The 23344-nt window shown below is 46.2% G+C and overlaps 1 protein-coding gene across 1 annotated transcript in view; it reads left to right on the forward strand.

The window, feature by feature from the left end:
• RELL2 (RELT like 2) overlaps positions 1–23344 on the forward strand; it is a 217167-nt gene that overhangs the window by 103178 nt on the left and 90645 nt on the right. The window contains exon 5 of the mRNA XM_069199480.1: positions 744–932. Within this exon, the coding sequence (XP_069055581.1) occupies positions 744–932 (189 nt within the window). The remainder of the gene's footprint in view (positions 1–743; positions 933–23344) is intronic.

Genomic DNA, 23344 nt, shown 5'->3' on the forward strand with positions numbered 1-23344 from the left:
ATCTATGCCTTGACCCTGGAAGATTGGAGCATGGCAATGGCAGTAATGATGTCTCACAAATGCCTGATTTATAAGCTCCATGACCGACTGCACATCTTTGACTCTATCTGGAACCTACATCTGTCCCACCTGGATGGAAGTGACTGATCCACTTCCACCTGCTGAATTCTCTTCCCTTCTGTAATCTGGTAAGCCCACTTGGAAGCCGGGACTACTCCATTTACCACCTCACATCCCTGGCGTTTTTACTGTTTTACTAGTGATTCAAAATGTTATTTTCTGGCCTATTTACCCCATCATCATTTAAGGATGAAGTAGCTGTGTTTGGTATCTATTCTACTGCTGCTTGGCTACGTACTGTTCATATATTGATTAGCGTTTCTATGTTTTTCTTGTATCCTAGATTGTTGAGCTGTTTTTTTTTCTGCAGTGGCCCTATTGTGCACAAGGCCAGTTGTTATGACTGTTTCTCTGCATGCAACGAAAAGGTTGTTGGTTTTGGTTACTGTATGTATGTTAATTGCATACTAAATAAACGGAAAATAAAGGAGGTAAAAGTAAATGCTAAGTGAAAAAAACAATGCCACATTACTGATTTTTCATGACTGAACAAAAACCTATAAATAAGAGATGGAGACATTGCATCTTGGTTTGTGGCCATGTCCCAGTTGGATGTGACATCTGAAAATGAATGTCCAATGGTGAACTTAGCACTTTTAATTAATGTCCTCTTTTTTCCTCAGCTTCTGCCCGCATCGGAACAGCCAGGACGGCGGACCGCCTCATCACCACACTGTTCACCTGGGCTCGACAATTGCACCCTGCATGCATTGCAGCCGGAAGAAGAAGCACCCTCTCCAACGTATGGGCCGATCCAAGGAGGGCAGAAGCAAGCCTCACCCTGGGGAAGTCACTGTATTTTCAGTTGGAAGGTATACACTCCCAATGTTGTTTCTGTGAAGGGTAGGATTGAATTTTAGTATTAAATGTCAAATTACTCATGTGTATTTTGATAGTTTGATCTAACGTGCTTTCCATTTTTTCCTAGAAATTTAGATATTTCAAGCATTTAAAGCCAGATGTACAAAACTTTTTATACATCGCAAACAGCGAATTTTGCTGTTTGCGACATGCAAAAAGCACATCGCGATGCACAATCCCTGTTTTGCGATTCGGTAACCTGGTTACCGATTCGCAAAACGGGACTGCGAGTTGCAATTAGGAAGGGGTGTTCCCCTTCCTAACTGCGAGTCGCAGCGCGATGTTGTATTGTTTTGTGACCGTGAATGTGGTCGCAAAACAATCGCAGTTAGCACCCATTTCAAATGTGTGCTAACCCATTCGCAAAAGGGAAGGGGTCCCCAGGGGACCCCTTCCCCTTTGTGAATGGCATTAAAAACATTTTTCCAGAGCAGGCAGTGGTCCTATTGACCACTGCCTGCTCTGAAAAAATGAAACAAAAACGTTTCATTTTTTAGTTTTGTAATGCATCTGATTTTCCTTTAAGGAAAACGGACTGCATTACAAAAAAAAAAAATGAACTGCTTTATTTAAAAGGAGTCACGGACATGGTGGTCTGCTGTCTCCAGCAGGCCACCATCCCTGTGAGTGCCGGGAGTCTCAAGGGGGTCGCAAATTGTGACCCACCTCATTAAGATTAATGAGGTGGGCCTTTGCGACCCCCTTGCGAGTCACAGATGGTGTCAGGGACACCATCCTACATTCTGAATTGCGAGTCGCAAATTGCGAGTCTCTCTGACTTGCAATTTGCGAGTCGCAATTCAGAATCTTCTTACATCTGGCCCTTAGTGTCAACATATCAAAATTGGAATTCATTTTATTGACTTTAACCTTACATGCAGCAACAATGGTCTATCCGCTGCACATCTCGATTTGTATCAGCACTGATAAAGAAATGGTGCCCAATACCCTACATCACACCTGATGCGTATGTTTCAAGCAGAGAAACCCCGTCAAAGCCAATACATACAAAAGGTAGCAGTGCACCCTTAACTTTAATCAAACATGTTGTAATAGAAAGTGGTCCAGGAAACCATGTAACTATCAATTTGAATATAGAGTATAAGTGAAATGAATAATCCGAAGATTTAAATCAGAAAAACACATTTTACTTAATTTTGTAATCAGCCAATCATATGCTCAATAAATCACAAAACTACATAAATGATCTCAATTCAACAAAGAGTTCAGCCTTCTAATTAATATTTATTATAATGAGTAAAATGACACTAAGGCCCTCATTACAACCCTGGAGGACAGCGGTAAAATGGAGAAAGGTACTACCAACAGGCTGGTGGTACTTTCCCCCATATTGCGACATTGGCGGTTTGGCTCAAGCCAAACTGCTAATGTACCACTCCGTCCACCACAGCGGTAACAGCGCCGGGCAGCCAGGCGGCCGTCACTAGCCTGCCCGCGAGATTATGACCCCGCCTACCGCCATGGTTTCATGGCTTCCTTACCGCCTCAAAACCATGGCGGTAGGCACTATCAGTGACAGGGAATTCCTTCCCTGTCACTGATAGGGGTCTTCCCCGCCCCCTCTCCCGCCACCTCCCCAGGTTTCCCTCCACCCCTCCTCCATCTCCAGACCCCCCCCTATGACATACACACACCTTCATGCACCATGAAACTCACGCATATATACACTCATACCCACATTCATCCACGCATGCATACATCCGTTCACACACACATCCACACACAATTACATAACAACATGCACACACACATTGACACAATACAACATACAGGCAGTCACACATCCATACATGCACACGCGCATCCACGCACACACAAACATACACACACACCCTCACAACAGTCCCACCCCCCCTCCCCTGTCGGAGCACCCGACTTACCTGATTTCAGGGGGTCCTCTGGAAGGGGAGATGGGACGGGGCGCTGCTCCCAGCAGCAGCATCCACCAACAGAACACCGCCAGGATACGGACTGGGGCGGTCTACTGGCGTGGCGCTGCCCCTGGCAGCAGCACCACCTTGCTGCCATCCGCCGCCATGGCTGCAGCCGGAATTCCACCATCATTCTGGCGGAATTCCAGCTACGGTCATAATTTGGTGGATGGGTGGTTGCCACAGCGACAGTATTTTGGTGGCAGTCGCCGCGGCCGTAGGTGGTTTTTACCGCCAATATTTTAATGAGGGCCTAAATCTTTAGTGCATTGATGATCTTGATGTAATGAGGACACGTGTTTCGTCCCTATCGCAGAACTTATTCAAGGCTGATAAAAGGAAAAATATTACACCAAAATGTCATAAGTCATCTTTATTCCTCAAAAATATATTTGAAAACACGATATGAGTGTTAAAATCGTTAAAACATGTCAAAAAGAGACAAACTAACTCCAAGTGTGTGACGATAGTCATAGTAGAAGGTTGTACAACAAAGTGACCAATGTTAAAAACATGCCCAGACCCCAAGTATGCGACCCTATGGCAAGTAGACCAAAAACACTAACTAAGTGATAACCAAATCAGTGAGGAATTAAGTAAAGGAAATGCATGCTATGTGATTAATACATGCTGCTAAATGGAGCAGGATTGGAAACTGAATGTTCCACAGACACAGATAAAAGTGTGCTCAGGAAATACGTGTGAAGAGAATTCGACAAGTTACCTCTGTACAAAGCAAACAATTTATATTATAGATCATTAAGCAGATTAGATGCCAGGCATTGGTCCTTACAGAGACATCCATCCAAGCTTCAAAAAAGAATAACATGAAAATGAAATCTCGGATGTCAATGGACTTGGCCGCTCTATCAAAAAACAGAATCAAGGAGACAGACACTACATATAGCACCAACCTTCCGAATCCAACACTGGGTATCCTGAAGCTACCAAAAGTTAATTTCCCAATGTAAATGAACCTCTGTATATGCACTGGAATAACCATCCGTCTCGTACTTTGAGTGTACAACGACTGCCGGAAATCGAAATGCTGATGAAAAATGGCGATATGATAGTTACGGTCTAATTTTTGGAGGGTAGTATACCTTAATAAGACTTCAAAAACATAATCTGTATATCATATTACCAATCTGTCCAATCAACAGAGCAAATTAACAAATTGAAAAATATTGTCAACTCAGGTCGGCCCCTAAAGAGAACTTGACAGCCCCCTTCCCAAATACCTTCACAAAAGGAATCTGCTCACAGTCAGAGAGCAGTCATGATATTATATATAAAGTATGAAACTGGCCTTAACCCACAATGTCACTAACTAGTTAAACACAACCTATATGTAGGCGCAGAAATGTTAAGGCTTTTCAACTAAGGATTAGTATGCAGCATTAAGGTAGGAGATGTAAACAGGATATCCTCGTCTCGTCTTTTAGAAGAAACTCTCTTTGAATGTATGGGGTTGTGATTCTTACACTGGCGGCAACTTACCCTGTAACTTTCAACATACAAATACTGGTAACCGTCATTTAATATAACTCTTCAAATAGAGTTTGACCTATAATTTGTAGTGACCACACAAAACCAATAAAAAATAAATCTTACAAAGAGAATAACAAGAGTCCAACAGGTGTTTTTTCTAAATATTAATATATAACATTAAGCTGATCGTAACGTGGTCAACAATAGTAATTAATATTAGTAATATTAGTAATAGTAATTAAGACTAACATATCAAATGTCCTGCCATAATTTCATGTTTGGGAGAGAGAATTAACTTAAATTAATTATCCTGGTCCCAAATTACAAATTTCCCTTCCCAGATGGTATGAATGTGTTAGATGATCCCCACTTACCACCAAATCTATCAGCCTGACTTGTCTAACGCCAACAACATAATTCTCCACTTCCAAATGCGCAGCATAACCAGTAATTTAAATTTAATACTCCCCACTTGAGGCCGAACTTGTCATGCTCAACTTATCTGAACACCAAAGGCGTATATTGCCACCTGTATTAGTTAATCGTGGTACGTCTGTCAGTGAGCGTATGAAAATTAATGTTTTAAAAATGTACTTACATGCAAACGTCGCCTAGAATGGCGGTAATGGTAATAGAGGAAATAACCCAGATGAACTGTTAACAACCCATAAGTAACAAACAAGTAACTTGAATTGGAATGTAAAATGCTACAAACCCCCCTAAACTGATCGATTATAACCGATTATTAAAAGTCCAGAAAGTACAAAGTGCTATATTAAAAAATTTAAAAAAATTTAACCACATGTCCTATGTTAAAAAATGGGGTAAATGGACCTAGACTCCTGAAGATGGCAAATAGGAATTCAACCTCAAATCAACAGCTTTTGGAGGATTTCCCAAAATGAACCAAATACAAAGTTGGAAAAATAATTGAAGTCCACTGAAGTAAAAAGAGAACAGACGAAAGAGAAGAAATACAGCTAATATAGTGAAGCATGCCCAATAATTACACCCATGTCATTGAACACGCTAAGTCTATTTCTGTCAGAAGAGTGATTCATAGAAAACCATGTTAGTATGTTAAATATGTGCATTATCAGCATCCTGGAAACTACTGATGATAATTGTTACATCCAAATGTTCCACATATAGTCCAAAAACCTGGGCCATATAGTTTCTTATGTGTGGAGCAACCATACATGTATTGACTAAAATACATAACACAATGAGCACTGAGCCTCTCACATTTTGAAATTTCAGTATAATCTGAAACAAACATTGACCAATTTAAATATTCATGGATAATTTACAACGTTAATTATTAAATTTCTCCCAGGATGGTTTCCCACATTTAAGTTAGACCATACTACAGTTTCCCATTTTGTGACATAATCAATCAATGTTAGTACCCTGGTTGTAATCAATATGGTATAAATCTAGCCATCATAAAAAATGGTATAATTCACTATCCTGATTCATACCTTCATACGTAGTCCTTAATCTGATTAGCCATCGGGCTGCATTTTTCTTAGGTACCCCATTTGGTCACCTCCTCTAGGATTGGGCTTTATGTAGTTGATGCTGAAGAATTTGATAATGGGGAGCTCAGATGTTGAATGTACCTCATCTATATGCCTATCCAACAAGGAATTCTGATCATTATCTCTCAATGACCTCATATGTTCATGTATCTGTTCTTTTAACGCTCAAATTGTACTGCCCACATATATAGCTCCAGAGGCACAATCCAGTAGACATGCTACATATTTCATGTTGCAATTGATAAAAGAATCTATAAGAAATACTTTGCTTCCATTAAAGCTGAAGTTGCATGTTTTGTGCATCGCTAAACTGCACATATTTCTGTTGCCATAGTTATATAAGCCCTTTGGGGCGTCTGATAGCTATGTTTTTTGGTGTCATTAATGGGTGGTAAATAGCTGTTACACGCATGATCCCTAATGGTTTTACCTCTCTTAAGAATCATTTTGGGTTTCTTTTGAATGATCTGTGAAAGTGTGGTGTCCATACCCAATATATGCCAATGCTTCAATAATATCCTATAAAGGGAATTACTAATAGTACTATATGGCGTGCAGAAAAAATATGTTATTTTGCACTTCCTGTTTACATTTCTTATTATATTTCTTCAGGAGAGAAGATCGTGAAACTCTAGTAACCTTATCCCTTGCTTTTTCAATAATATCTCAGGAATAGCCCCTTTGGAGGAATCTCTCAAAGAGGTAATCCTGTTCTAACTCACACATATCTGGATTGCTGCAGTTTCTTTTAATCCTAGACATTTCTCCATACAATATCGATATGATCTGACTCGCTGAATAAGCACTTGTAGTATGCAATAATGAGTTGCAAGGTGTGGGTTTACGATCTAATCTAGTTTGTATTATGTAATTGTTACTAGAAATTTCAATATCCAAAAAACAAATAGATCATTTATTAAATTCCAATGGCATCAGAATGTTGAAATCATTGCTATTGAGATAAGTACAAAACTTCCTCAGTAATGTTTATGACCCTGTCCAAATTAATAATACATCATCAATATATTGGCCCCAGAAAAACACATGTTCTGTTAGGTGAGGGGGACCTTTATGGCATAAATGCCAGAGCTCAAAATTGCCCATATACAGATTGGCATATGAGGGAGAAAAGTGAGAACCCATAGCTACTCCTAGGCCTGTTGTAACCATTGTCTCTCGTGGACAAACACATTGTTATCCGGAATGAAGTCAATCATGTCAATGAGTATATCAGAATGTTCCATATGTGAAGCTGACCTTTTTGACAAAAAGTATTTCACTGCTTCCAGACCCCCAGTTTTTGGAGTGTACAAAGATGTGACGTCTAGTGTTACCCACGCCATATCTGCTGACCACTGTAGGTCCTCTAGTTTGCTTTTACATCTTTAGTGTCTTGTAGGATGGAGAAACATTTCTCACCAATGGCTTTAGAAACATATCTACATATTCTGGTAACTTTTCGGTTGGTGATCCAATTCCCAATATAATTTGGCGGCCCAGTGGTTTGGATTTGTACTCATGTTTTTTTGGTTAGACATATATACATGGTATTATAGGATGAGAATTCAAAATATATTTATGCTCCAGATCTGTAATCAAACATGCCTCTTTCCACTTATGCAATTTTCTGCTCAATATAGTTGTGATATTGCCCATAGAATACCTATTTAATTTTACATAGGCTATATTATCCGCAAGTTGGTGACTGATCTCGTCCACATAAACTTGTCTATGTATTAGAACTATATTACCACTCTTATCGGCTTCTTTGAATACAAGGGACTTGTTATTACTAAACAGTTTGATTGCTAATCATTCTTGCTGAGTCACATTGTGAGCATTTTTTGCTTTCTAATTCATAGAAATCTCTTGTTAACAATTTAACAAAAATGTCTGTTATATTATCTACTGGAAGACAAGGTGTAAATGTAGATTAGGCTTTAAGCCCACTTTCCAAACTTCTATCCTGGCATATCTGTAGATTTTCTAGTATCTGTGTTCTCACGCATTGTGAAATGTTAGTCTCGTCCAAAGATAGCAATGTTTGGATATCATGTACATCCTCTATTGAATATTCACTGATGGGTATATGTAAGGAAATGCCTCCTTGGCATGGTTACCCCCTGACTTTTTGCCTTTGCTGATGCCAAGTTATGATTTGAAAGTGTGCTGAGGCCTGCTAACCAGGCCCCAGCACCAGTGTTCTTTCCCTAAAACTGTACCTTTGTTTTCACAATTGGCACACCCTTGCATCCAGGTAAGTCCCTTGTAACTGGTACCCCTGGTACCAAGGGCCCTGATGCCAGGGAAGGTCTCTAAAGGCTGCAGCATGTCTTATGCCACCCTGGGGACCCCTCACTCAGCACAGACACACTGCCTGCCAGCTTGTGTGTGCTGGTGGGGAGAAAATGACTAAGTCGACATGGCACTCCCCTCAGGGTGCCATGCCAACCTCACACTGCCTATGGCATAGATAAGTCACCCCTCTAGCAGGCCTTACAGCCCTAAGGCAGGGTGCACTATACCATAGGTGAGGGCATAGGTGCATGAGCACTATGCCCCTACAGTGTCTAAGCAAAACCTTGGACATTGTAAGTGCAGGGTAGCCATAAGAGTATATGGTCTGGGAGTCTGTCATACACGAACTCCACAGCACCACAATGGCTACACTGAAAACTGGGAAGTTTGGTATCAAACTTCTCAGCACAATAAATGCACACTGATGCCAGTGTACATTTTATTGTGAAATACACCCCAGAGGGCATCTTAGAGATGCCCCCTGAAAACATACCCGACTTCCAGTGTGGGCTGACTAGTTTTGCCAGCCTGCCACACACCAGACATGTTGCTGGCCACATGGGGAGAGTGCCTTTGTTACTCTGTGGCTAGTAACAAAGCCTGTACTGGGTGGAGGTGCTTCTCAGCTCCCCCTGCAGGAGCTGTAACACCTGGTGGTGAGCCTCAAAGGCTCACCCCCTTTGTTACAGCGCCACAGGGCATTCCAGCTAGTGGAGATGCCCGCCCCCTCCGGCCATGGCCCCACTTTTGGCGGCAAGGCCGGAGGAGATAGTGAGAAAAACAAGGAGGAGTCACTGGCCAGTCAGGACAACCCCTGAGGTGTCCTGAGCTGAGGTGACTCTGACTTTTAGAAATCCTTCATCTTGCAGATGGAGGATTCCCCCAATAGGATTAGGGATGTGCCCCCCTCCCCTCAGGGAGGAGGCACAAAGAGGGTGTAGCCACCCTCAGGGCTAGTAGCCATTGGCTGCTAACCCCCAGACCTAAATACACCCCTAAATTGAGTATTTAGGGGCCCCCAGAACCAAGCAAGATAGATTCCTGCAACCTGAAGACGAAGAAGGACTGCTGACCTGAAACCATGCAGAGAAGACGGAGACACCAACTGCTTTGGCCCAGCCCTACCGGCCTGTCTCCCCACTTCAAGAAAAACTGCAACAGCGACGCGTCCCCCAGGGTCCAGCGACCTCTGAAGCCTCAGAGGACTACCCTGCATCTAAAAGCACCAAGAACTCCTGAGGACAGCGGCTCTGCTCCAAAAAAGAAACAGCTTTTAAAGGACTGCACGTTTCCCGCCGGAAGCGTGAGACTTTCCACTCTGCACCCGACGCCCCCGGCTCGACCTGTGGAGAACCAACACTACAGGGAGGACTCCCCGGCAACTGCGACCCTGTGAGTAGCCAGAGTTGACCCCCCTGAGCACCCCCAGCGACGCCTGCAGAGGGAATCCAGAGGCTCCCCCTGACCGCGACTGCCTGCTTCCAAGAACCCGATGCCTGGTAAAAACACTGCACCCGCAGCCCCCAGGACCTCAAGGATCCGACCTCCAGTGCAGAAGCGACCCCCAGGTGGCCCTCTCCCTTGCCCCGGTGGTGGCTACCCTGAGGAGCCCCCCCCCTGGGCTGCCTGCTTCGCTGAAGAGACCCCCAGGTCTCCCATTGAACTCCATTGCAAACCCGACGCCTGTTTGTACTCTGCACCTGGCCGCCCCCGTGCCGCTGAGGGTGTACTTTTTGTGCTGACTTGTGTCCCCCCCGGTGCCCTACAAAAACCCCCCTGGTCTGCCCTCCGAAGTCGGGGGTACCTACCTGCTGGCAGACTGGAACCGGGGCACCCCCCTCTCCATTGAAGCCTATGTGTTTTGGGCACCACTTTGACCTCTGCACCTGACCGGCCCTGAGCTGCTGGTGTGGTAACTTTGGTGTTGCCCTGAACCCCCAACGGTGGGCTACCTTGGACCCAACTTTGAACCCTGTAGGTGGTTTACTTACCTGCAAAACTAACAAATACTTACCTCCCCCAGGAACTGTTGAAATTTGCACAGTGAGTTTTAAAATAGCTTATTGCCATTTTTGCCAAAACTGTACATGCTATTTTGCTGTTTCAAAGTTCCTTTGATACCTGAGTGAAGTACCTTTCATTTGAAGTATTAATTGTAAATCTTGAACCTGTGGTTCTTAAAATAAACTAAGAAAATATATTTTTCTATATAAAAACCGATTGGCCTGGAATTGTCTTTGAGTGTGTGTTCCTCATTTATTGCCTGTGTGTGTACAACAAATGCTTAACACTAACCTCTGATAAGCCTACTGCTCGATCACACTACCACAAAATAGAGCATTAGAATTATCTCTTTTTGCCACTATCTTACCTCTAAAGGGAACCCTTGGACTCTGTGCATGCTATTTCTTACTTTGAAATAGTACATACAGAGCCGACTTCCTACAGTATATTAATGTAATTTGATAGACGTACCTTTTGTTACTCAGAAAAAACATTCTGAGAATCAGTTGTCTTAGAAACCTAAACAAATCAATATGTATTTGTGTTGTATCACAACGAGTGGATGGACAAAACCCCAAACCTTTGCTCAAGACATTTCTTTAGTCTTGTGTCAAGATATGTTTGGACAGATTAACAATAGTTATACTGCAGCCTATTGTAGTATTGTTAGTTGCACTCTCTTCCTGAGTAGAGAGTATAGTTAGTTGATTTGGTCTTGGACTGGGCTGTTGCCTGTACGCCCATGGCTTCCCTTGTGTCCGTTCTTCCTTTTCTCCCTATGTGCTCTCTTTGAGGATTTGGGGTTGTCTGTTGAGTAAAATTTCTTCTGTTGCCCAGTCTGAATCTTTTTGCCTCATGTAAAAAACGAGAATAGCTACTATCTTCTGTCCTATAACTTGTGCTTGCTGCACCACTGCGTGTACCACCCTCATTATCTGGTCCTTTCGATATATCAGAGAGTTCCAAATCACTCTCTGATGCACTTTCATTACACATCACTTTACTATCCATAACTTTTATAGAGATAACCTTCAAATTTCTTGACAAAGCTGTAAATTCGTCCATTCTTGTAATCATTAGCATCTCTACAGATCTTAGTCAATTTCTTGTTTTTAATATAAGCCTGATATTTGTCTAGGACCACCTTAAGTATCTTATCATTTTTATCCTTAACCTCAGGTAAGTTAAGTGCCTGGATCTCCATTTCCAAGTCCCTGATCTCCTTCAGAAGGCTTTCTCTTTTCTCCTCTGCATGTTCTATTAGAATGCACATCATACCTCTTAAGACCGCAAAAAGTAGTTGTTTAAGGGAATGCCCATGCTATTTCCCGCCGGTTTTCCCCTGGCCTGAGGAATCCTCCATGGCGGTGCTGCAGGCAGCGCCGCCATGGGGATTCCGACCCCCTTCCCGCCAGCCTGGTTCTGGCGGTTTTGACCGCCAGAACCTTGCTGGCGGGAACGGGTGTCGTGGGGCCCCTGGGGGCCCCTGCAGTGCCGATGCCATTGGCATGGGCACTGCAGGGGCCCCCTAACAGGGCCCCACAAAGATTTTCAGTGTCTGCACAGCAGACACTGAAAATCGCGACGGGTGCAAATGCACCCGTCGCACCCTTTCCACTCCACCGGGTCCATTCGGAGCCGGCATCCTCGTGGAAGGGGGTTTCCCGCTAGGCGGGCGGGCGGCCTTCTGGCGGTCGCCCGCCAGCCCAGCGGGAAACTCAGAATGACCGCCGCGGTCATTTGACCGCTGTGCGGTCGTTCGGCGGCTCCCGCCAGGCGTGCGGTTACCGCCGCCGGCGGGAGTCAGAATGACCCCCATAGTGGACACTGGTCAACACGAGTGGTCCAACTACATAATGGCTTCTCTGGACCTAGGCATGTTTGGTATCAAACATGTTGGAATCATGCAACTACACTGATTCTAATGCTGTTTGCATGATCCCCTGTGCTCTTGGGGTTCCTTAGAGGATCCCACAGTTTTGCCTGTGCAGTCTTATATGGTCTGGCTGCCAGCCCACGCGGCTGCCGACCTCAGACACTGTTCTGCCCACCTGCTGATAAACCGTGCTCTGGCAGAGGAAGGCAGAACAAAGGATTTCCTGCAAGGGAGAGGTGTGACCACCTCCCCCTGTGTATTAGGTGCCTAAGGGCTGGGGTGGCCTCTAAGCGCCACTAGACTGCTTTGAAGGGCATATTTGGTGCTCTTCTTGCATAATCCAGTTTACACCAGTCCAGGAACCCCTGGTTCCTGCCCTGGCACGAAAGTGCACAGAGGACAGGAGAGTGTCCACTCCCCTGTCCATCTACTCCCTTTGGGAGGTACACAGAGCTCTGCCAGGTGGCCACTTGATTCTGTCATCTTGAAAATAAGATGTGCAGAGGCCCCTAGTGGCATCTGGCTGATTAGGCCAGATAGATTACGTCCCTGACCCCTCTGATAGGTGGGTTACCCCAGAGAGTTACCAACCCCCTTTTAGGGTTACTTAAGTACTCCCCCAAGGGTGGGTCCTCAGATTTGTCAAGCAATACTCTACGAGGAACTCTCTGCAAGACATCTTCTGGTCCTGGCCTCTGGAATCGCTACTAGTTGGGTTTGGAACCAAAACATGTCTGTTTCTGGTTGAAAGGCTCCCATTGCAACATTGTTTCCCTGGATCCTGCAAAACTTCTGCAACATCCAAGGCTGTGCATCTTCCAGGGTCACCAGGGCTCTGTTTGCACCTGGAAGCTCAAAGGAATCTCTCTTGGAGTGAAGGAGTCACACCCCTGCGTCCGCAAGCACGTCAAGACAACGCCGACCAGCTGGTGCGGCTGCTGTCCCTTGGACATCCAAAGGCTCTGCATCACAGGTAGTGGGTCTGTGGCTTCCTCAGGGCCCTACTTGTCTTCTGATCAACTTGAGAGACTGTGAGTCCCTCCTCCGGCCACTGGACTGGAACCCCTGTGCACCGTATATATTTTAGAGTTGCAAGAAGCTATTTGCAGATCGAATTTGCATTGTATTTAAAATTACAAGATTTGTGTTCATATGTGTAACAGGACGGTCAAAATGAGTTGCTGTTTTGGAATTTACATTTTCTTTTTACTTTTCCCCAGTTCCTTTTGTCAGTAACTGCAGCTCTCTGCATGAAGATGCAGTGGTCTCAAACTCACTTATATGTATGTTTACATTTAATCTGAAGAAATGGTAAAACACATTTAAAAATACATAATTATTGTCTATAGAAAATGTTACATGTAAACCTTACAAATTATTACATTCAACTGTGATTAACAATATTTTAATGTAAGAAGTGTTGTAAGTCAGAGAGAACGATGATGCAACTATTTCAAAACATAATCAAAGCTCTTATGGACTAACAAGGCTTGGAGCACTTTACATATATAATACCAACAAATTAAAAGGAATGTTTTCAGGGACTCATTCATTTCAGGATCACATAGTAGCAGGAATAAGAGCCATTTACATGTACATACTCAGCCACCTGCACAGTAAAGTGACATTCTAAAGCTGTCTTTTTCATCATTATAGCTTTCAGTGCATTCATGCATGTGGGCTAAATGAATACTCTAGTTCTGTATTGGAACTGTGTGGTCTTCAAAGGGAACTGCTATGGGAAGGAGGCATAGTGATATGTCGGCTGATGCTGTAATGAAGCTTGTATCAAGTTCTAACTATGAACCTCCTTGGTGTATGAATACTGACTATGGGCCAATCAAAATGCAGCAATTTTCCCTATGCAGTGCTGTGTGGTTTACAATGTTAATTATATTTATTGATTTTTATAGCACTCAAGCAGTCAGAAGGGACTAGTAAAAACATAGCTTGATTGTAAATCAAGGGCAAGATGTACAAAGCAGTTTGCACGTCGCAAACAGCGAATTTCGCTGTTTGCGACGTGCAAAAAGCACTTTGAAATGCACAGACCTAGTTTTGCGATTCGGTAACCTGGTTACCGAATCGCAAAATGGGTTTGAGAGTCGCAATTAGGAAGGGGTGTTCCCTTCCTAATTGCGAGTCGCAGTGCAATGCAGGATTGCTTTGTGACCGCGAACGCGGTCGCAAACAAATCACAGTTTTCACCCTTTTGAAATGGGTGGTAACCCATTTGCAAAAGGGAAGGGGTCCCCATGAATGACACTGCAAACATTTTTTCAAAGCAGGCAGTGGTCCTGTGGACCACTGCCTGCTCTGAAAAAATGAAACGAAAACGTTGAATTTTTCGTTTTTGTAATGCATCTCGTTTTCCTTTAAGGAAAACGGGCTGCATTACTAAAAAAAAACTGCTTTATTAAAAAGCAGTCACAGACATGGTGGTCTGATGTGCGCAGCAGGCCTCCATCCATGTGAGGGCCGCCATTCGCAAGGGGGTCACAAATTGCAACCCACCTCATGATTATTCATGAGGTGGGCCTTTGCCCCCTTGCGAGTCGCAGATGTTGTCAGGGACACCATCCAACATTCCGAATTGCGACTCGCAAATTGCAAGTCGCTCCTACTCGCAATTTGCGGGTCGCAATTCAGAATGTTCCTACATCTGGCCCCTAATATTTTATTTACTCTTTATGGTATGTCACAAAAATTGCATAGTTTCTTAAAGCAATCTCTTCATTACATAATTTGTGTTTCATTGCTTCATCCAGCGGCTGTACACGTTCATTATTTATTTCTATGTATATAATTTTTCGTAAATACATATAATATTCTTTAGCTATAGTGTAGGAAGTTGGCTCTGTATGCACTCTTTCAAAGTAAGGAATAGTATGTACAGAGTCCAAGGGTTCCCCTTAGAGGTAGGATAGTGGCAAAAAGAGATAATTCTAATGCTCTATTTTGTGGTAGTGTGGTCGAGCAGTAGGCTTATCAAAGGAGTAGTGTTAAGCATGTGTTGTACATACACAGGCAATAAATGAAAGTTTATTTTAAGAACCACAGGTTCAAGATTTACATGTAATACTTCAAATGAAAGGTATTGCAGGTAGGTACTTTAGGAACTTTGAATTAGCAAAATAGCATATACAGTTTTCACATAAATCACATATAGCTATTTTAAAACTAGACTGCAATTTTCAACAGTTCCTGGGGGAGGTAAGTGTTTGTTAGTTTTTGCAGGTAAGTAAACCACCTACGGGGTTCAAGTTTGGGTCCAAGGTAGCCCACCGTTGGGGGTTCAGAGCAACCCCAAGTTACCACTCCAGCAGCTCAGGGCCGGTCAGGTGCAGAGGTCAAAGTGGTGCCCAAAACGCATAGGCTTCAATGGAGAAGGGGGTGCCCCGGTTCCAGTCTGCCAGCAGGTAAGTACCCGCGTCTTCGGAGGGCAGACCAGGGGGGTTTTGTAGGGCACCGGGGGGGACACAAGTCAGCACAGAAAGTACACCCTCAGCAGCGCGGGGGCGGGCGGGTGCAGTGTGCAAACACGCATCGGGTTTTCAATAGGTTTCAATGGAAGACCAAGTGGTCTCTTCAGCGATGCAGGCAGGCGGGGGGGGCTCCTCGGGGTAGCCACCACCTGGGCAAGGGAGAGGGCCTCCTGGGGGTCACTCCTGCACTGGAGTTCAGATCCTTCAGGTCCTGGGGGCTGCGGGTGCAGAGTCTTTACCAGGCGTCGGGATCTGAGGAGCAGGCAGTCGCGGTCAGGGGAGCCTCGGGATTCCCTCTGCAGGCGTCGCTGTGGGGGCCCAGGGGGAGGCAACTCTGGCTACTCACGGTCTCGCAGTCGCCGGGGAGTCCTCCCTGAAGTGTTTGTTCTCCACAAGTCGAGCCGGGGGCGTCGGGTGCAGAGTAGCAAGTCTCACGCTTCCGGCGGGAAACGCAGGTTATTTTAAAGTTGCTCCTTTGTTACAAAGTTGCAGTCTTGGGTGAACAGAGACGCTGTCCTCTGGAGTTCTTGGTCCTTCTAGAGCAGGGCAGTCCTCTGAGGATTCAGAGGTCACTGGTCCCTGGGGAAAGCGTCGCTGGAGCAGGGTCTTTAGAAGGGGGGGAGACAGGCCGGTAGAGCTGGGGCCAAAGCAGTTGGTGTCTCCGTCTTCTCTGCAGGGTTTTTCAGCTTAGCAGTCCTCTTCTTCTTAGGTTGCAGGAATCTAGTTTCCTAGGTTCTGGGGAGCCCTTAAATACTAAATTTAAGGGTGTGTTTAGGTCTGGGGGGTTAGTAGCCTATGGCTACTAGCCCTGAGGGTGGGTACACCCTCTTTGTGCCTCCTCCCTGAGGGGAGGGGGGCACATCCCTAATCCTATTGGGGGAATCCTCCATCTGCAAGATGGAGGATTTCTAAAAGTTAGAGTCACCTCAGCTCAGGACACCTTAGGGGCTGTCCTGACTGGCCAGTGACTCCTCCTTGTTTTTCTCATTATCTCCTCCGGCCTAGCTGCCAAAAGTGGGGCCGTGGCCGGAGGGGGCGGGCAACTCCACTAGCTGGAGTGCCGTGTGGTGCTGTAACAAAGGGGGTGAGCCTTTGAGGCTCACCGCCAGGTGTTACAGTTCCTGCAGGGGGAGGTGTGAAGCACCTCCACCCAATACAGGCTTTGTTACTAGCCACAGAGTGACAAAGGCACTCTCCCCATGTGGCCAGCAACATGTCTGGAGTGTGGCAGGCTGCTAAAACCAGTCAGGTTACACGGGTAGTTGGTTAAGGTTTCAGGGGGCACCTCTAAGGTGCCCTCTGGGGTGTATGTTACAATAAAATGTACACTGGCATCAGTGTGCATTTATTGTGCTGAGAAGTTTGATACCAAACTTCACAGTTTTCAGTGTAGACATTATGGTGCTGTGGAGTTCGTGTATGACAGACTCCCAGACCATATACTCTTATGGATACCCTGCACTTACAATGTCTAAGGTTTTGCTTAGACACTGTAGGGGCATAGTGCTCATGCACTTATCCCCTCACCTATGGTATAGTGCACCCTGCCTTAGGGCTGTAAGGCCTGCTAGAGGGGTGACTTATCTATACTTCATAGGCAGTGTGAGGTTGGCATGGCACCCTGAGGGGAGTGCCATGTCGACTTAGTCTTTTTATCCCCACTAGCACACACAAGCTGGCAAGCAGTGTGTCTGTGCTGAGTGAGGGGTCCCCAGGGTGGCATAAGATATGCTGCAGCCCTTAGAGACCTTCCCTGGCATCAGGGCCCTTGGTACCATGGGTACCAGTTACAAGGGACTTACCTGGATGCCAGGGTGTGCCAATTGTGGAAACAAAAGTACAGGTTAGGGAAAGAACACTGGTGCTGGGGCCTGGTTCGCAGGCCTCAGCACACTTTCAAATCAAAACTTAGCATCAGCAAAGGCAAAAAGTCAGGGGGTAACCATGCCAAGGAGGCATTTCCTTACACAACCCCCCCCCAAACGAAAGAGGATGAGACTAACCTTTCCCAAGAGAGTCTTCATTTTCTAAGTGGAAGAACCTGGAAAGGCCATCTGCATTGGCATGGGCAGTCCCAGGTCTGTGTTCCACTATAAAGTCCATTCCCTGGAGGGAGATGGACCACCTCAACAGTTTTGGATTTTCACCTTTCATTTGCATCAGCCATCTGAGAGGTCTGTGGTCAGTTTGAACTACAAAGTGAGTACCAAAGAGGTATGGTCTCAGCTTCTTCAGGGACCAAACCACAGCAAAGGCCTCCCTCTCAATGGCACTCCAACACTGCTCCCTGGGGAGTAACCTCCTGCTAATGAAAGCAACAGGCTGGTCAAGGCCATCATCATTTGTATGGGACAAAACTGCCCCTATCCCATGTTCAGAGGCATCTGTCTGCACAATGAACTGCTTGGAGTAATCTGGAGCTTTTAGAACTGGTGCTGTGCACATTGCTTGTTTCCGGGTGTCAAAGGCCTGTTGGCATTCTACAGTCCAGTTTACTTTCTTGGGCATTTTCTTGGAGGTAAGTTCTGTGAGGGCTGTCACTATGGATCCATATCCCTTCACAAACCTCCTGTAATACCCAGTCAAGCCAAGGAATGCCCTGACTTGAGTCTGGGTTTTTGGAGCTGCCCAGTCCAGAATAGTCTGGATCTTAGGCTGGAGTGGCTGAACTTGGCCTCCACCTACAAGGTGAGCCAAGTAAACCACAGTTTCCTGCCCTATCTGGCATTTGGATGCCTTGATAGAGAGGCCTGCTGATTGCAGAGCCTTCAAAACCTTCTTCAGGTGGACCAGGTGATCCTGCCAGCTGGAGCTAAAGACAGCAATATCGTCAAGATAAGCTGCACTAAAGGTCTCCAAGCCAGCAAGGACTTGATTCACCAACCTTCGGGAGGTGGCAGGGGCATTCTTTAAACCAAAGGGCATAACAGTAAACTGATAATGCCCATCAGGTGTGGAGAATGCTGCCTTTTCTTTTGCTCCTGGTGCCATTTTGATTTGCCAGTACCCTGCAGTTAAGTCAAAGGTACTTAAGAATTTGGCAGCACCTAATTTGTCAATCAGTTCATCAGCTCTTGGAATGGGATGGGCATCTGTCTTGGTGACAGAATTAAGTCCTCTGCATTTCACACAAAACCTCATCTCTCTCTTTCCATCTTTGGTGTGAGGTTTGGGGACTATGACCACTGGGCTAGCCCAGGGGCTGTCAGAGTGCTCAACGTCTCCTAATTCCAGCATCTTGTGGACTTACACCTTGATGCTTTCCTTAACTTGATCAGACTGTCTGAATATTTTGTTTTTGACAGGCATGCTGTGCCCTGTGTCCACATCATGGGTACACAGGTGTGTCTGACCAGGGGTTAGGGATAAGAGCTCAGCAAACTGTTGCAGGACCTTCCTACAGTCTGATTGCTGTTGGCTAGAGAGGGTGTCGGAATAGGTCACTCCATCAACTGAGCCATCTTTAGGGTTTGTGGAGAGGAGATGAGGGAGAGGTTCACTCTCAGCTTCCTGGTCCTCATCTGTTACCATCAAGAGATTCACATCAGCCCTGTCATGGAAGAGCTTAAGGCGGTTCACATGGATCACCCTCTTGGGGGTCCTGCTAGTACCTAGGTCCACCAGGTAGGTGACCTGACTCTTCTTCTCTAGCACTGGGTAAGGGCCACTCCATCTGTCCTGGAGTGCCCTGGGAGCCACAGGCTCCAGAACCCAGACTTTCTGCCCTGGTTGAAATTCAACCATTGCAGCCTTTTGGTCATACCAAAACTTCTGGAGCTGTTGGCTGGCCTCAAGGTTTTTGCTTGCCTTTCCCATGTACTCTGCCATCCTTGAACGTAGGCCAAGTACATAGTCCACTATATCTTGCTTAGGCTCATGAAGAGGTCTCTCCCAGCCTTCTTTCACAAGAGCTAGTGGTCCCCTTACAGGGTGGCCAAACAGAAGTTCAAAGGGTGAGAACCCTACTCCCTTCTGAGGCACCTCTCTCTAAGCGAAAAACAGACATGGCAAGAGGACATCTCTCAACAAGACCATTGGTTTGTGGATGGTATGGTGTGGTGAATTTATAAGTCACCCCACACTCATTCCACATGTGTTTCAGGTATGCTGACATAAAGTTGATACCTCTGTCAGACACCACCTCCTTAGGAAAACCCACTCTGGTAAAGATACCAATGAGCGCCTTGGCTACTGCAGGGGCAGTAGTCGACCTAAGGGGAATTGCTTCAGGGTATCTAGTAGCATGATCCACTACTACTAGTATGTATAGGTTCCCTGAGGCTGTGGGAGGTTCAAGTGGACCCACTATGTCCACACCCACTCTTTCAAAGGGGACCCCCACCACTGGAAGTGGAATGAGGGGGGCCTTTGGGTGTCCACCTGTCTTACCACTGGCTTGACAGGTGGCACAGGAGACACCAAACTCCTTGACCTTCTGGGACATGTTGGGCCAATAGAAGTGGTTGACTAATCTCTCCCACGTCTTGGTCTGTCCCACATGCCCAGCAAGAGGAATATCATGGGCTAAGGTCAGAATGAACTCTCTAAACTCCTGAGGCACTACCACTCTCCTAGTGGCACCAGGTTTGGGATCTCTTGCCTCAGTGTAAAGGAGTCCATCTTCCCAATAGACCCTATGTGTTCCTGTTTTCTTTCCACTGGACTCTTCAGCAGCTTGCTGCCTAAGGCCTTCAAGAGAGTGACAGGTTTCCTGCCCCTTACACAACTGCTCCCTTGAGGGTCCCCCGGGGCCTAAGAGCTCAACCTGGTAAGGTCCTAACTCCATAGGCTCAGTTCCCTCAGAGGGCAGAACTTCTTCCTGAGAAGAGAGGTTCTCTTTTTGTTGTTGTGTTGCAACTGGTTCCCCAGTTGTCTTTCCTTTTCTCTTGGTAGGTTGGGCCCTTTTTCCAGGCTCCAACACTACTTTTTCACCCTGAGCCTTGCACTGTGCCCTTGTCTTGACACACACCAGTTCAGGGATACCCAGCATGGCTGCATGGGTTTTCAGTTCTACCTCAGCCCATGCTGAGGACTCCAGGTCATTTCCAAGCAAACAGTCTACCGGGATATTTGAGGAGACCACCACCTGTTTCAGGCCATTGACCCCTCCCCACTCTAAAGTTACCATAGCCATGGGATGTACTTTAGTCTGATTGTCAGCATTGGTGACTGGATAGGTTTGTCCAGCCAGGTATTGACCAGGGGAAACCAGTTTCTCTGTCACCATGGTGACACTGGCACCTGTATCCCTCAGGCCTTCTACACTTGTCCCATTAATTAAGAGCTGCTGCCTGTATTTTTGCATGTTAGGAGGCCAGGCAGCCAGTGTGGCTAAATCCACCCCACCCTCAGAGACTAATATAGCTTCAGTGTGACACCTGATTTGCTCTGGGCACACTGTTGATTCCACCTGGAGACTGGCCATTCCAGTGTTGGCTGGAGTGGAGTTAGAAGTGGTACTTTTCTTGGGACAGGCCTTGTCTCCAGTTTGGTGTCCAGGCTGATTACAGCTATGACACCAGGCCTTTTTGGGAACAAAGTTTTTACCCTTGTACCCAAAATTGGTTTGTGAAGAGGCTCTGGGCCCACCCTCCTGTGCAGGTTTTTGGGGGCCTGAAGAAGACTCTTTACTATTTTTACCTTTGGATGTCTCAACACTCTTCCCCTGGGGAGGCTTTGTGACCCCTTTCTTTTGGTCACCCCCTGTGGAAGTCTTGGTCACCCTAGTCTTGACCCAATGATCCGCCTTCTTTCCCAATTCTTGGGGGGAAATTGGTCCTAGGTCTACCAGATGCTGATGCAGTTTATCATTTGAACAATTACTTAACAGGTGTTCTTTCAACAATAGATTGTACAGCCCATCATAATCATTTACACCACTGCCTTGAATCCAACCATCCAGTGTTTTCACTGAGTAGTCCACAAAATCAACCCAGGTCTGGCTCGAGGATTTTTGAGCCCCCCTGAGCCTAATTCTATACTCCTCAGTGGAGAATCCAAAGCCCTCAATCAGGGTACCCTTCATGAGGTCATAGGATTCTGCATCATTTCCAGAGAGTGTGAGGAGTCTATCCCTACACTTTCCAGTGAACATTTCCCAAAGGAGAGCACCCCAGTGAGATCTGTTTACTTTTCTGGTTGCACAAGCCCTCTCAAAAGCTGTGAACCATTTGGTGATGTCATCACCATCTTCATATTTAGTTACAATCCCTTTTGGGATTTTCAACATGTCAGGAGAATCTCTGACCCTAGTTATGTTGCTGCCACCATGGATGGGACCAAAACCCATCTCTTGTCTTTCCCTTTCTATGGCTAGGAGCTGTCTCTCTAAAGCCAATCTTTTGGCCATCCTGGCTAGCAGGAGGTCATCTTCACTGAGGCTATCCTCAGTGATTACAGAGGTGCTGGACCTTCCTGTGAGGGAAGCAGCATCTCTGACTATCACAGTTGGAGTCAGGGCATGAGGGGCCCTGATCTCCCTAATTAGGACTGGAGTGGGGGAAATCTCCTCCAAGTCACTAGCTTCATCCTCTGGGAGGTCATCCTCAGAGGGGTTGGCTTTTTCAAACTCTGCCAGCAGCTCCTGGAGCTGTATTTTGGAAGGTCTTAGGCCAACTGGTATTTTCTTTATTTTGCAGAGAGACCTCAGCTCCCTCATCTTAAGATGGAGGTAAGGGGTGATGTCGAGTTCCATCACATTCTCTTCTGCATTAGACATTATGGCGGTCATTCTGACCGCGGCGGGCGGCGGTCGCCGGCCGCCATGCGGTTACCGCCGAATGGCCGCTCCGCGGTCAGGAGACCGCGGCGGCCATTCTGGCTTTCCCGCTGGGCCTACGGGCGACCGCCAAAAGGCCGCCTGCCGGCCCAGCGGGAAAGCCCCTGCAACGAGGAAGCCGGCTCCAAATGGAGCCGGCAGAGTCGCAGGGGTGCGACCGGTGCAGTGGCACCCGTCGCGATTTTCACTGTCTGCAAAGCAGACAGTGAAAATCTGTATGGGGCCCTGTTAGGGGGCCCCTGCACTGCCCATGCCAGTGGCATGGGCAGTGCAGGGGCCCCCATGGGCCCCACGACACCTGTTCCCACCATCCTGGTTCTGGCGGTGAAAACCGCCAGAAACAGGATGGCGGGAAGGGGGTCGGAATCCCCATGGCGGCGCTGCAAGCAGCGCCGCCATGGAGGATTCCCTGGGCCAGGGGAAAACCGGCAGGAAACCGCCGGTTCCCCTTTTCTGACCGCGGCTTTACCGCTGCGGTCAGAATAGCCCAGGAAGCACCGCCAGCCTGTTGGCGGTGCTTCCGCTGCCCTCCGCCCTGGCGGTCAGAGACCGCCAGGGTTGGAATGAGGGCCTATGTTTCTAAAAGTTGGAATACTTTTTAAGAATCTAAAACTATCTCTAGAACTTAATTCAAACTTTCACAAAACTTTTTAAACTCTAAAAGAAATGATAACAGGGACTAACACAAGGCCCTAGCAGGACTTTTTAAAAATTTAGAAAAATTGCTCAAATTTCAAAAATCAGTTTCTAATGAAATTTTTTTGAATTTAGTCGTGTGATCAGGTATTGGCTGAGTAGTCCAGCAAATTCAAGGTCTTGTACCCCATCGCTGATCCACCAATGCAGGAAGTTGGCTCTGTATGCACTATTTCAAAGTAAGGCATAGTATGCACAGAGTCCAAGGGTTCCCCTTAGAGGTAAGATAGTGGCAAAAAGAG

This window comes from Pleurodeles waltl, chromosome 7, assembly GCF_031143425.1.
Source record: "Pleurodeles waltl isolate 20211129_DDA chromosome 7, aPleWal1.hap1.20221129, whole genome shotgun sequence".
Taxonomy (NCBI): Eukaryota; Metazoa; Chordata; class Amphibia; order Caudata; family Salamandridae; genus Pleurodeles; species Pleurodeles waltl.